General features: G+C 58.6%; 2 protein-coding genes across 2 annotated transcripts; both read right to left on the bottom strand.

Moving 5' to 3' along the window:
* Nucleotides 1-200: 200 nt before the first annotated feature.
* EsH8_IV_001315 (uncharacterized protein) lies at nucleotides 201-4,007 on the bottom strand (the record flags this gene model as incomplete). The annotated part of the gene is made up of 2 exons (XM_083266205.1): nucleotides 201-2,104; nucleotides 2,171-4,007. The coding sequence occupies 2 exons, from the start codon at nucleotides 4,005-4,007 to the stop codon at nucleotides 201-203; spliced, it is 3,741 nt and encodes a 1,246-aa protein (XP_083125100.1).
* A 6,005-nt stretch (nucleotides 4,008-10,012) lies between these two features.
* On the bottom strand, nucleotides 10,013-13,669 carry EsH8_IV_001314 (uncharacterized protein; the record flags this gene model as incomplete). Its single annotated transcript, XM_083266204.1, has 3 exons — nucleotides 10,013-12,683; nucleotides 12,744-13,445; nucleotides 13,527-13,669. 3 exons carry the CDS (start codon nucleotides 13,667-13,669, stop codon nucleotides 10,013-10,015), a joined length of 3,516 nt encoding a protein of 1,171 aa, XP_083125099.1.
* Nucleotides 13,670-14,031: the final 362 nt, after the last annotated feature.

Raw genomic sequence — 14,031 nt, 5'->3', positions numbered from 1 at the left:
AAGAGAGACGAAATGAGACGAGATGATGATGATGATTATGTGTGTGTTCTCATTTGCTTCATTACAGCCATCTCAAAAAATAAAAAAGTAAAAAAGATGCTACTCAAGAAAAATTCCAAAAAGGGGGGTATTCTTTTTTCAAAAAAACCGAGGGGCGCCCGCAACTCTCTCACACACCGCAAAAGGCCCCCTTGGCCAGTTCAGCTGCACATGCCAATGCCCATGCGACTCCTTCCGATGCCCATAGACTCCATCCTGCGCGATAATTCATGATTGTCGTCCGAAGAAAGCTTTTCCCGCTCCCGCTCCCCCTCCGCGCCGCCGCCCTGCTTCTTGCCCCCGCGCGCCGTCCCGACGAGCACAGGCGGCTCGTCGTCGTCCGCCATCTCCGACACCGCGCCCATGTCGTCGTCGTCGTCGTCGTCCCTAGCATCTAAAAAAGGCGACGACGCAGGCTCCTCGCCCCTGTACGTCCCCTCGCCCTCCTCCTCCTCTTCCTCGTCATCTTCGTCGTCCTCCTCCCCCCCGTACCGGTCCCGGAGGCTCACGACGGGCTCGCCGCCGGGCAGCCCGACCTTGCGCGCCTCGAGCGCCTCGGCGATGTCGAGGAGCAGGACGTCCATGGGGCAGATGTAGGCGACGCGCTTCCGGCCGCTCCACGCCAGCACGTGGCCGCAGACGCGGCCGTGGGCGCGCTCCACGACCCACGCGCCGCTGTCGCCGGGGACGCCCAGGGGCATCTTCTTGCCGCCGCCGCCGCTGCCGGCCAGCTCCGCGGGCGACTCGGTGGCGGCGCTGCTGACCTGGTACGTGTGGCTGGGCGTCACGCGGCCAAAGATCTTGACGCTCGTGAGCGCGGGGAGGATGAGCCCCGTCTGCAGGCCGCTCGTGCGCGCCATGCACTGCACCTCGAGGCCCGGCAGCGCCGACGTCGGCGCCACCGTCATGGGGTGCATGAACTTGCCGTGGTTCGACGGGAACTTGCCGTACGACGGCGACAGCTGCTTGCTCTTGATCCTGGGTATCGTGTTGTCGTCGGGCAGCCGCTCCTCGGTGAACTCGAACAGCGCCCAGTCGATCTCGTGGATCAGGCCGTTCTGCTCCCTGCGCTTGATGCCGCTCGACGCGTAGACCTCGCCGACGGTGAAGCTGTCCAGGTGGTCCTCGTTGGCCGTCTCCGCCGACGGGTAGAACTCGTCGTCCACGTCGTCCATGGCGGGCTGCGTGATGATGTACCCGTCCCCGCAGCCCGGCTCCACCCCGGGGATGTCGCCGGGCTGGTCGTACTCGCTCTCCGACTCGTCGCCGCTCTCGTCGTCCGAGGTCCCGCTGGTGACGTCCGTTTCGGAATACGCCTCGGACTCGGACTCGGAAAACTCGCAGGCGTAGTCGTCGCCGCTGCTGCTCTCGGCGGACGACTCGGCGTACCAGTCGAACCGCACGTCGTCCGACGCCCTCGCCATGCTCCGCATCGCCGGGTCCTGCGCCTTGGCGTGCTTGTAAATCTCCTCGGGGTCGTCCAGCATGTGGTGCACCGTCATGCCGTACGGCTTGTCGTCCACCATGACGAGGCCGCCCAGGCTAACGGGCGGCAGGTGGCGGTCCCCCACCCAGGCTCCGATGCTCGCGCCGTTAGTGGGGCGCGCCTGGAAGTCGGGGTTGGCGGCCTTGACCGCGCCGTCGTCGTCGTCGTCGTCGCCGCCGTCGTCGTGCGCCGCGCTCCTCTTGACGTCGCCCGGCTGCTTCCGCGACCTCAGAACCTGGCCCTTGCAGACCTTCAGGCCGAACCCGGACTTGCCGTCAAACAGCTCGCCCAGCTTGCGCGTGAGAATCGCCTTGACCTTGCTAACCGACGTGCACACGATCAGCACGGTGGGCTGCGTCCTTGTTGGGGAGCTGCCGATGGACTCGAGGGAGACTTCGACCGACTCCTCGCGGTTTTTCCGGTAGAAGTGGCGCAGTGCTTGGTTGACCTGGGGCATCACGAACGTGTTCCATTTCTCGACAGCGTCTGGGGGCAGGGGAATCTGGGGGTAAAGCCGTGTCTTGGCGGACGGCGCCTTTGTGGGCTTGGCCTCGGTTGCGGGGAGCTCTACAGGGCCCGCTGTGATGTTGTCAGTTTGCCGAACGTGCTGCAGACGAGGGACGAAAGGGGGAGGTAAAAACTCACGTGCAACCTCCTTCCTTGCCAGCTGCCGCTTCTCCTCCGCGGCCGACGGATATGAGCGGCGGGCAGGGCTGGGTTCCGACACGGGCGGCTTAGTGTCATACGACGAGCGGTGCGTGTCGACCGAGGGGCGAGAAACCGACTTGGTGTCCTTTGAGGGCCCGGAAATGGCTTGCCACGAGGGTGAAGGAACAGGGGAGGCGGCGGCTTTCTTGCCGACTTCGGGGCTCAAGCGGTCTTCGAGAAGCCTGATGTTGTCGATGATGGCGCACGAATCAAGGCAGTGCGTCACCTTTACCTGCACGGCCGAAAGAAGCTCCTCTCCCGTGGTCTCTCCTTGGAGCTCCGTGTCGACGGCGTTCCAGCAGGTCTCGACGGCCCTCGAGTACAGGGTTGAGCAACGGATCGCCAGCTGGCTCAGGACCGACTCGGAAATCGGCTGGGAGGGGTCGGGCACGAGGTTCTCAAGCTTGGTCCACAGTCCTATGGACAGCAAAACCATGGCGAGGGAGTAGAGGTCGAGGATGCGAGGGTCGGTCTTGTCGGTTATCGGGGACGCCGGCGTAGTGCGAGGGTCCAGGGGGTGGCGGAAAAGGGGGAGCGAAGGGGAGGCGGGCTCCTCGTCCGACGGCGCATCCGGGAAAAGGTCAAAGGACGAGATCATGGGCCGGCGGATATCCACCTCGCCGGGGCCCGTGGTCAGGTCCGGGGTGGACATGTTGCAAAAGGACACATTCTTGTCGATGAGGCAGCCGTGGGTGATGCCCCGGGCGTGCAGGTCGAAGACGGTGTTGACGAGGTTGGAGGCCAGGCGGAACTTGGCTTCCAGAGTCGGCTCGAAGTCTGGCCGCGACAGGAGGTCGGCGAGCGTGCAGACGTTGTAGAGCGGGTTCTGGGTGAAGTTCTCAAAGGAGACGGCGTTGAAGTTGGGGGGGAAGTGGTAGACGAGGCCAAGGCGGGAGTGCTCCAGATCCTCAAAGTAGCCCAGCAATCTCGGCAGACCGATCCAGGTGCCCGGGGCCCTCTGCGAATCCTGCTGCAGGCCGGCCGACAGCTTCTCGAAGCGGGCCATCGGGGGCGTGATGCCGGTGATTGAGTAGATGGAGTCGAAAGTCGCAAACTCGAGCAAGAGCGGGGCGAAGGGTTGGCGGCCGATGTGCTGCGACAGATCCGACCACGCCTGCTTGCTCATGAAGACGATGTCTCTCTGCGGGAGGTTGGCCCTGGGCTCGGTCATCGACTCTACCTGCATGGACAGGATGTTGGTTAAGGTGGCCGGGTCGATCTTCTGGGGCGTCTGCATCCTGGTAGACTCAAAAGGCCTCGGCTCCTCGGTGGACGCCAAGGACTTTTCAAGCTTGGAGCGCGACGACATTTGGGCCGAGGAGCGGGTTCTAGAAAGGTCGTAGAGTGTGTCGACGGACTGGGTGAGGTCGCCGATGAGATCGGCAAAGGCCGTCTTGTCCCAGGTCACGAAGGGTGTCTTGCGGTCGACCGACTTTTCCGAGACGCTGCCGAGGGGGTTCTCGTAGGCCTTCCATAGCGCATCGACTTCCAGCAGGGTTTCGCGAACAGTCGACAGGATGCTGTGGACGACCTCACTCAGGCCGGCCTCCAGGAGCGAGGTGTCGATCTCGGCGGGCTGGTTCGGCTCGGACCACTCGACGCCCCAAGTAGATACGCGGTCCTTCTGGATGCGCAGCTTCCTGAAAAGGGACTTGATCTCTGGGTCTTCGGGGGCCTTGATGGGCTCCTTGACGAAATCCGACGACTTCTTTGTGTCGTTGTACAGACGACTCAGGCGTCGCTGCATGAAGCCGCCGGAACGGATGCCTTCCATGTTGGCGGTTGAAACAGGGCGGCGGGCGTAGGGACAATGAGGGACTGCCCCTCACCTAGCAAGGCGCGGTGGGGCCTTGTCGGTGAGTGTGAAGGGGGCGAACGAGGACTGCTTGATGAGAGAGAGAGGGACGGGACGTTTCTTCAGCGTCTACCTTATGATGACATAATCGGGCTGTGTTGCGCGGCGAGCTGGAGCGGCCCGGAGCCCGTAGTGATGAGTAGTCGGGAGTCGGAGTCGGAGGGGGGTTAGAGAATCGGAGGCGGAAGATCGGGCCAGGTTGTGTGGGCGGGGCCTGGCGAATGCGACTGTGGGTACGAATAGGTTGTGGAGGAGTACGTACTCTCTCGCTCGCTCACTCAGTCACTTACTTAGTAAGGCGGTTCCGAGCAATTACGCGGCAAGTGGGCGGTTCGGTCGTGATGGCGTAAGCTGCGAGGAAGGAACTGCGAAGGAGTGCAATTATGTCGTAGCGGCGGTCGTGTTCAAACTGTTTGCTGAGCTCGTCTGCGTCGTCCCGTCTGGGCTGGTCGGATGAAGCGATGAGGCAATGAAGCAGCGGCGGTTGAAGAGAAGTGTGAGCTGGGAGCTGGAGCTGGAGCTGGAGCTGGAACTGGGAGGAGGGGGGAGGGGAGAGAAGCTGAAAAGGAAAAGACGACGTGCAAGTTGGTTCATCAAGGAGGGTGGATGCGGGACGAGGGAGGTGCACCAGAGACCAAAGATCCAAACTGGGGGGGACCCGACGCAGCGGGAAGAAGGAATGGATGTTATTTCGGTGCCTACAGTCACGGACGGATGCTCGTTGCCCTGACCCGGCGGGATGGGGGAGGATAGGACGGAGACCAAGCCAAGGTGCGAAGGGTACGACCGACACACACTACGCGAAAGGGTGGACGGCCCACAGCCGACGGGACGCCGAGATTGATATTGTGGCTGCGATGGATGGATGGCAATGTTGCGACATGCAATGCGATGGATGCATGTGGTCTGGCGCGGATGGGCATGTGGATGTGTGGTGGTTGTGGTTGTGGTTGTGAGTGAATGCTGGTGGATGGTGGTACCGTACTGCGGCTTGGTGCTGCTACTACTGCTGCTGCTGCGGCCGGGAATGCTGCTGCCTGAAGACGGAGCGAGCGCGCCTCTCTAGTTGGCGCCGCTTGTCTCGCTCGTTTCGGACGGGGCCCCACGCGCCCAGGCGGGTCCCGCGCCACAGCGGCGCCTGATTGGCCTTAGTAATCCTGGAGCCTGAACGGCGGGGCTCCTCCCCCAGCGGTACGTACTATTTCCAAATCACGACGGCGCCGAATCCCACAAATGCGCAGCACGGCACAGCAAAGCGCAGCGCACGACAGGCCCTTCACCACCACGACATGTTACCGTCTTCTCTCCCATCAACTATCCCATTTCTCGTTGTCGATCACGGCCAGTGCCATGCCATTTCATTCCGAGCAGCCCTCGTTGGCTACCCTCCCTCCACCTGCTAATTACCTTAGGCCGGCTACTCGAGTCCACTCCGTGTTGCACGTTATCCCCAAACGACTGATGATTTCCATTGCCATGGACTGCCGGCACAGGCTCGGATGCCAGTTGGTCCATCTGCTCCATCTTTCTCCATGTTCGGGCAACGCTATGCTAATCATCTCCCGCCCAATGGTTGCTGGCTGCTGACTTCTGCCTCCCAGTCTCTCACTCTCCCCCCCTCCCTTCACTCTTTACAGCCATCTTTGTTCGCCAGGTAACCATCATGCCCATCCTCAGAAGACGTCAAACTAAAGCTCGAGGCTGCCACTCGCCTCGCTCCCCTGGTCAAAGTCCCCTTTGGCTGACTGTATACGCCCCGCGTCGGCCTCGTTCCCATCGCCACTCGCCATCCCGAGCAAGTAAGCAAATCTGAGGCTCGATTTAGCGTCAACATCCCACCCGGCTGCCACTTTGCATGCGCCGTCGCCGCGGCGGAACTTCCGCAAGCTAAACCCCTGTCTTGCCCTGCGTTTTTGCTATGCTTCCGATCTGCTCGGCGGGTCGATGGGGCCCTCGTCTGCAATTCAATTACATACCCTCGTGCCTCCGCTACGCTACGCTGCCTTTGACGACACCTGCCTCGTCCAACACCGTATCCATGAAAAACTCATCGTTGCCCGGGACCCGTCATTGACTGTTCCTTACCGTTGCCGTCCTGGTAGGCACTACCGGCGCCCTCTCCATCCTATCCAACGTTAAAGGGGCATGCTGCCTAACTACTTCCTCTGTATCCCGGCGCAAATCCTCATCCTCTCGTCCTACATGTCCACGATTCGAGACACCTCCCGCCCACCACGCATCCTCCCATCAACGGAACACACGCTTGGCTTACCCCTGTGGGCAGGCAGTCATGACTACCGTCGCAGAATCCCATCCGTGGTGGCACTTGCGCCGGCATCCTGGCATGCCAACATGTCGTCTCCCCACGGCCACGGTCCCTGGCGTCTTTTTTATCTCGGTGCCTAAACACTAAAAAAACGCTCTTGAACCAGACCCGCCCACATTGTCTCCAACACGCACCAAACAGTAACACGCCCTAGTTCCCACATTTGCGGCGCCCATCACCTTTAATTGCCTAATGACCCGCCCGGCGGGGGATGACGGACCTCAGTTAATGGCCCTGCCAAGTGACCGCCGTGCTTATTACAAGTATGCTCGCATTCAGAAGTTCCTTTGTCGTCTTTCCCACCCCATTCAGGGCTCGTGTGGTTGGCCCTGGGTGAAGCAAATCTACATACAACTGGAGTCGGAACGGGGCCAACTTGGTCTCAAGTCCCGTCAACGGGGCCTTGGGCTTCTTCCTCGTCGGTCGTTGCCAGCCAGCCAGCCGCCGTCCCACTTGCTAACTGTTCCCGCGACTACGGTAAATTACACTGCCTTCTCGAGAGGAACTTTGGTCTGAATCTTCACCCCAGCCTGCTTCAGACTGCTACAATAACGGAAGACGTGACATCTTGTCCGGCGCTTGGCTCCAACTTCCCTCCTTCCTTCCAAGCCATGTTCACATGCTCGGTCCGAAAAGACTCACACATATGAGGGTAGGAAGGGGGTAGAGGGTTTAGTAGGGAGGACATGGCGGAACCTAGATAATTCTGTTGCCTGCTCGGCGGTCTCGCCCCCAGAGACCCCGAATCCCCTTTTGCAGAAAACCAACGAATCCTGACGCTTTCCGAGTCCTCCCCCTCGCGTTCTACAAAACTCGGGCCAACCTTGAACCCGATCCAATACTTCGGACCGAGAGAGAACCGGGGGAAGGGGGGCCTTCGAAACCAAGACGAGGACGACGAGAAGTATTTTTTTCCCTTCAAATTTTCATATCATTTGGCACGCACACACGCAATTACTCAAAGAAAACTACCCTGGAGTTGAGCCAGGGGTGGCCGGCCAAGCCTGTCACGACTCACGGCAAATGGCGGGATGGCGAGCCTGCATGGGGTGTGGGGGGAGGAGGAGGATGAGGAGGAGGAGAACGGGGAGGGGGGGCATAGTGGCCGATCCTCTTCCGTCTTGTCCCATCGTAACCTGCCGTCCTGATAGTGAGACCGCCGGGTCTCGCCCTGGCGGAGTATTTCAAAATCCGTGCCTTCGGAAGGCCTTCCTTCCAGCGGCCTGATCGTGATGCGAGAGGGGTGACGGAGAGCATTATCCTACAATCTCGGTGCCTTGAGGGGGAAACAGGTTGGCCAAGAGCCCATCGTGGCATCATCTTCTGGCTCAGATACGCATGAAGTGCTGACTGGAGCGGGGACGCCGCATAAGGCCGAGAGGGTCGCCGGGGGGGCCCAACTCCTAGATTGCGGGTGTTCGTGAGCAAACAAGTTTGCTTTTTCCCCCCTCGTCAGTTCCTGGACAGCAAGGAGAAGATGCAGGTGCCTCCTTCCCCCCGCCTTCATCTATCCGGCAGAAGTGGGTGTTTTCGAGGGTCATTCAGCTTGTCAGGGGCGTTGCCATGATGCCGCTTACACTCGACAATAACTGTTGTTTGCAAGTCTCGCCAAGGAAACCGCCACCTTCCTTGTAATGCCAGCGGAAACAGCGAGTGAAGGATTTGTTGCCCTTGTAGAACCGAGCAAGTCGGTCCGTCGTCAACGCATCGACGAGACTGCTCGGCACAGCAAACACTGAGACGACCATTGAGCAATGGCCGCCTCGCGTGTAGTACTTTCGTAGAAGCCGCAGACAACGCACGCCGTGTGAAATCTTATCCGGGAGAAATGCCTCCATCCAGAACAGTGAATGTGTGATCCAAGCAAGGCTGATACCTGACGGGCAGTTCTTAGTCAGCCAGAGGTCGAGGAGAAGGGAGATATGAGAAGCATCGTAGCCTTACCCCTGAATGCCTGCATAACGACCTGTTGGTCACGTCCTCAACAGCCAAACTACGAGGGGGGGCCTTTGTGTATGCCTTGATTCTGGGTGTTGCGCTGTTGTATCCAAACACGTATTAAATAATGTCATGTAAAATAGAAAACGTATTGGCCGGTGGTGTAGGCGAGCATTTGGTCGTCTGGGTGTGACAGTTCGAACATTACCCGATCAAAGCTTCCGTTTCGCAGACTCCTCCTTGGTCTTCGACTGTGAATAAGACGAAAGCCAAGGCTTTAGCAGAGTATACTCTTCGTATTACGAGAATGGCATACATCATCCGCGTCATTGCCTTGAGCTGCACCTCTTTTTGGTCCGCCTCGTGCTATTGACAGGCGTTCCGCCTCGGCCCCCAATGCGAACAAGCACATCAGCCTTCATGCCAAATACGAGCGCTGCCCTGGACAATTCAATGATTTAATATTATTTCGTGGTATAGGAGATGTACCATCGTGTATATTACAATGTCGGGTGTCGTTGCAAAGCGTCTAGCAAATGATTTCACGCATTATATATATATACAAATATAACAGAACCCTAAAAAAAGAAAAGGGGGGAAGTTGAAAAGAAATAGGCAGACTTACATGCATCTATATTCTTTTCTCTTTGAAAATCAAGTCATGTTCCAGTTCCACTACGAAAAAGCACTCGAGCACATGCTTGCAGTTACTACATCTCATGTTCCTCACCAAACACACATAACGACATCCCAGGGACTCGTGTCATTGGAAAGAGAGCAAATAGACAGGCGGAGATCCCCCGTCACAACACAAGTATCCTCTCTCCGCCCATCACCAACTACCTCTCGGATTCCCCCTACCCCCCACACCCACAGAATCCCAGTGTTAGACTGCCCTTATCAACCACCCGGGGTTAGCTTCGGTGGGATCATGAACGCGTCACAACACCTCATCATCTTCGCCAGCCCGCCTCATGGTCCAGGCCAGAGCATCAAGCCGGCCTCCCTATGCCCCTAGTTTACATTGCTATAGACCACGACGCATGCTCTTCCGCGTCGGAAGCTCTCGTACGCGTCGTCTAGGCTGCAACCCCCCGCATTCATTCACAAGCGGCAAAATTTCGTACTCGGAACGGAAGGGATTGGTTTGAACAATTTTCTTCTACACATCGCGTAATTATACAGACATGATACGTGAGCATACATAAACGTAAACTTGAATAGTATTGGGCCAGCCGGTCATTGTATTCCCAAAGAACCACAACGGTTTCCCAATATGAAACGCCGGCTCCATGCCCTGCCACAGTGCAATACAATCAGCCCTCGTCCTCCTCTCTCCTTCTCCCTAACCTCAGACGCGAGAAATAGGAACCGGATAGTCAACCGCCTCTGCAATGGCGTGGTGATGGCAAACAATTTCGATGGTTTCGGTACTGGCACAGGTGGATAACCAGACGACACCAGGGTAGAAAAGGAAATCCCGCAAGGCTAGTCGGCCCCGATGCTCGAGGCGCGAGGGTATCTGATACGTAAAAGAGCGTGATGAGAGGTTTCCGCTTTCGCGGGCGCGTGCTGAGATGATTTCGTGTGCTATTAACTCGTGCAATCGTTTTTTTCTTCTTCTTTCATTGTTTATTGAAAGGATCATGATGTAACCCGTTTACAACTCATCACGGACATGCTTAACAGTCTCCTTGACGGCGTCCGTGACAGCAGAAGCTGCCGAAGACACGGTGGCAGAAGCAGCACTGGCGAGGCTGGAGGCCGAGGCGATACCGGTTGAGTAGGCAGCCTGCAGGCGACCCAGGACGCTCTCGGAGAAAGTCGGCTCCTTGCCTACCAGAAGCTCGGAGACGAGCTTGCTGATGTCCTCATACTGCTTGGCGGCCTGGCCTGACGCCGCGGCGACACTTTCGGCGACTGCTGCTGTGGCCTGCGACGCATACTGCCCGACGCCGCTGAAAGCACTATCGTACCAAGCGGTTGGGGTCGGCTTGCCGTAAATTTGGACGCTGGCGCGGCTGATGACAGCTTCCCAGGTGTCCGAAACACCCTTCTCAATGGCCTGCGCGGCGTCTACTACTTCCTGAACACCTGCCGAAACAGAATCGCTCACGATCGATACAGCTGCCCCTAGCCCATCGCTGACAGCCGAGGCCACAGCGACAGCCTCCTTTTGCGCTCCAGAGGCCACTGCGTCGGCCGAGCGCGTGGCAACAGAAGCAACAGAGGACGCGGTGCCGGCAACATTAGTAGGGGTGGCGGTAGCAGTTGCGGAGCTGAGAGCCGAGGATGCAGCAGCCAGGAACTCGGAATAGCGAGCGTGAGCAACGCCGAGGCCGGCGTAGTAGTTGTACTTGGCCTGCTCGAGGAGTTTGTCGACCGTAGAGGTGGGGGTAGCAGTGGCGAGACCGAGGGCAATTTTGGCGCTCTCGTACTGTTGTTCGGCCCACAAACGTCCCTCACTCAGGCGCTGGGCGGCAATGGCCTCGACGCTGGCCCAGTCATAGGAAGGAGTAGGCTTGGCGGCGGCTGTACCATAAATGCCCTTTGATGCTGCCTTAACAGCGCTGTCGAACCGCGCGCTGGCAGAGGCGATAGCGGCCGCATACACACCGGAGGCGGATGCAAGCAGCTTCTCCTGCGTGGGTTGAGGGGTGCCGTAGATCTTGGCCGAGATGGCGGCACTGGCGGAAGAATACTGCTCAGAAGCCTTGGAGACGGCAGCAGAATAGGCCTCTTGAGCTTTGGAGGAAATGCTTTCGTCATCCTCATCCTCATCCATGACGGGGACTCTGCTGGGCACAGACTGAGCGGCAACCCCTAGGAAGGCAGGCTTGACCGATTTGGTCTCGGCGGTGGCGGGCTTGTCTTCAACAGACTCGGAGATGATCTCCTCCTCCAGCTTCTCTCCAGGAACCGCGCTATCCTCATCACCAGCCGGCGATGTTCCAGAGTTATCGACGATGTATGTCTGGTCGTCGCCGGGAATGATAGTGGATGCCAAGTCGGGTTCCGAGTCAACGCTCGATGAGCTGCCGGCCACCGCGCTGGAAACTTCACTGGCGACGCTGCTGATGGATTCGGACACGGCTGATGACACAGCGGGGATGGCACTGCTCACGCTCTTCTTGACTTCGCTAGCGGCGCTGCTAACGGATTCGGACACGGCGGGAATAGCACTGCTTACACTCTCCGTGGCTTCGCTTGAAGCGCTGCTAACGGAGCTGGCCGGGCCGTCGGAACCAAGATCAGTGGCGGGGGACTCGTCCTCGATCAAGTTTGCGGCCGATTCCAAGGGGTTCTCATCAGGGGTTGAAGTGGCTTCCTCGGCGGCGGCAGCCTCGGAGGCACGACGGCGCTCCGCTTCCTCGGCGGCGAGTTGCGCTGTTTCACTGTCGAAGTTGTCGGACGAATCAAGGGCGGCCAGCTTCCAGAGGCCAACCTGCTTAAGCCTAGCCAGTTCCTGCGCTGCGGACTGGGCGACGGCCATGCCGGAATCCTCCACCTCGTTGGAGGCTTCGCGTGCCTGTTCAAGGCCGGGATGGGTGATGATGAGCTTCTTCAGGTCTTGTGTCCACTCATCGAAACGGTCCTTCAACTCATGGTACTTGGCCCAGTCCTTGTAGGTGATGCCGTCCATCCACGCCCACTTCATTCCGATTTTCTGGAGTGCCAGATCGCGGATGCTCTCCAGGATCTTGAAGTGAGTGTCGGCCGCCGCGGTGACGGCGCTCTCGATCTCAGCTTCGTACTCATCCTTCCATGCGCGGATTTTCTGAGCCTTCTCCTTCACATTGAGCCCAGCCTTTCGAACAGCGGCAAGCAGCTCGTCTTGGGCAGACTCGGGAGCGTCAGAAGACTTCTCAACAATTCGGATAATCTCCTTTTGCAAGGTGTCCACCTCGGCCTTGGCGACGCCTTGAAGCTCGGTAACAAGCGCCTTGCCCTCGCCATGCGCCCTCTCCTTGATCACGCGCTGGGAAATCTCCTCGACGCGGTCTTCGATTTCGGAAGCGCCCTCATCAGCGGCCTTGGCAAACTTGGACTGCCAACTGCTGAGATCCTCGGCAACCGTCTCCCGAGCGGTTTTGCGAATTTCAGACTCATTCTCGCCAGCAGGGGGGGCTGAGACTTGCTCCGCCTGGTCATGCTGGGCAACCTCGGAAGCGTCCGGAATGTGCGCGCTTTGAACGATGGACGAAGCCTTCTTGGTAGCTTCCGAGATGGCCGAAGAGGCGTAGGATGAGGCAGAAGAAGCATACGACGAAGCGGAAGAGGTGGCGGAGGACACTGGCTTCGTGAAAGACGAAGAAACCTTGGCCGTCGCACTGCGTATATTGTCAGCATATTCGCACCAGACTTGCATGGAATGAGCGTCTAAACAGTACCTTTCAGAGGCATTTTCGAGGGATCCCTTGGGCTTGTTCTTGTAGCGACCAAGGCGCTGTCCGATCCTGGCGAGCTGGGGCTCGACGTTCTCAACGTACAAAACGCGGAACTGGGGCCACACGGTGGCGTCGAGGAAGACGTAGGTCTTGTTCCATGCCCAGTAGGCAGAGGGAACAGCTGTCTCGGTGGTGAATTGAGAGGCGACGTCGTAGCCTTGGGCAGCATAAGGCTGGACAAACTTGTACGAGGGCAGGAGAAAGTCGTGGTAGGTCTGCAGGGCACTAGTGCGGGCAATCTCGTAGTACGGGCCTACAGCGGCGTAGGTCTTGGCCACATGGGGAGCGACAGTTTGGTCGTACTTGTCCTGGGCCAGCTTCTGGTAGACGGCCAGCTGTGGCTGGATGTTCTTATCCCATTGGGCTTGGCCATAGGCCTGGGCCTGCAACACGCGAGGGGCGCCGATTTTGGTAGCATAGGCCTTGGTAGGGACGAAGACTCGTTCGTTGGCGATGTTGTAGTAGGGCGTCGCCTTCTCGACGTAGGGAGCGGCGTAGGTATGATAGTAGGGCTCGAGGTGGGGTGTTACGGTTTGTTTCAGTTGGAAGTAAGGCTTGCAAATCTTGGGGGAGGACTCGTCGCAGGCCTCAAGCGTCGAGGGACAGCGGAAAAGGATTGAGACGATGGAGTACCAAGTCAAGATCCTGCATGTTGGTTGTCAGCACGGTATTGGGGAGGGAGCTGCACTATCGCCATGACGACAGCGGGAGGGAGGTTAGACAAACCTGGCGACCATGTTAAAAAGGCGACCGAAAAAGGTCGGCCCTCGTTTGGGAGTCGTCCTCCGCTTGACGGTCACGGCGTGTCCATTCATCTTGCCATTCGGAGCTTTGGAGTAGCCGTTGGTATAGCCACCGGAAGCCTCCATAATGGAGCTTGTGCGGACTGGCGACACTGGGGAGCTCGCTTACGAAGTGACGTGATTGCGTTCGGTTCGAGCTTGGTCCAGGTGGGAGAGCTTCTGGCGGCGAGGTAGACCGGATGCACGCGTAAGAGACGATGCAGTTCTCGAGTCTGCGTTGAACTGTCTAGGTCAGTGGGTGATGGAGGAAAGGAGGAAAAAGTTGTTCAGCGCGAAACCGAAGATAAGGACAAGGAGGAAGAAGGAAAAAAAAAAGATAACGGGAGCTCTGGTGATTTTCAGATGTTCCAGTCCCAGTCCCAGTCGCCGGGGGACATGGGCTGGTTCAGGTGGCCTAGGCCGGGCTGGCACGCTGTGTAGCCAAAAGC

The sequence above is a fragment of the Colletotrichum jinshuiense genome, chromosome 4 (genome assembly GCF_051148585.1).
Source record: "Colletotrichum jinshuiense chromosome 4, complete sequence".
Taxonomy (NCBI): Eukaryota; Fungi; Ascomycota; class Sordariomycetes; order Glomerellales; family Glomerellaceae; genus Colletotrichum; species Colletotrichum jinshuiense.
The sequence above is the reverse complement of the archived record's forward strand: the minus strand, read 5'-3'. Positions and strand labels throughout refer to the sequence as shown.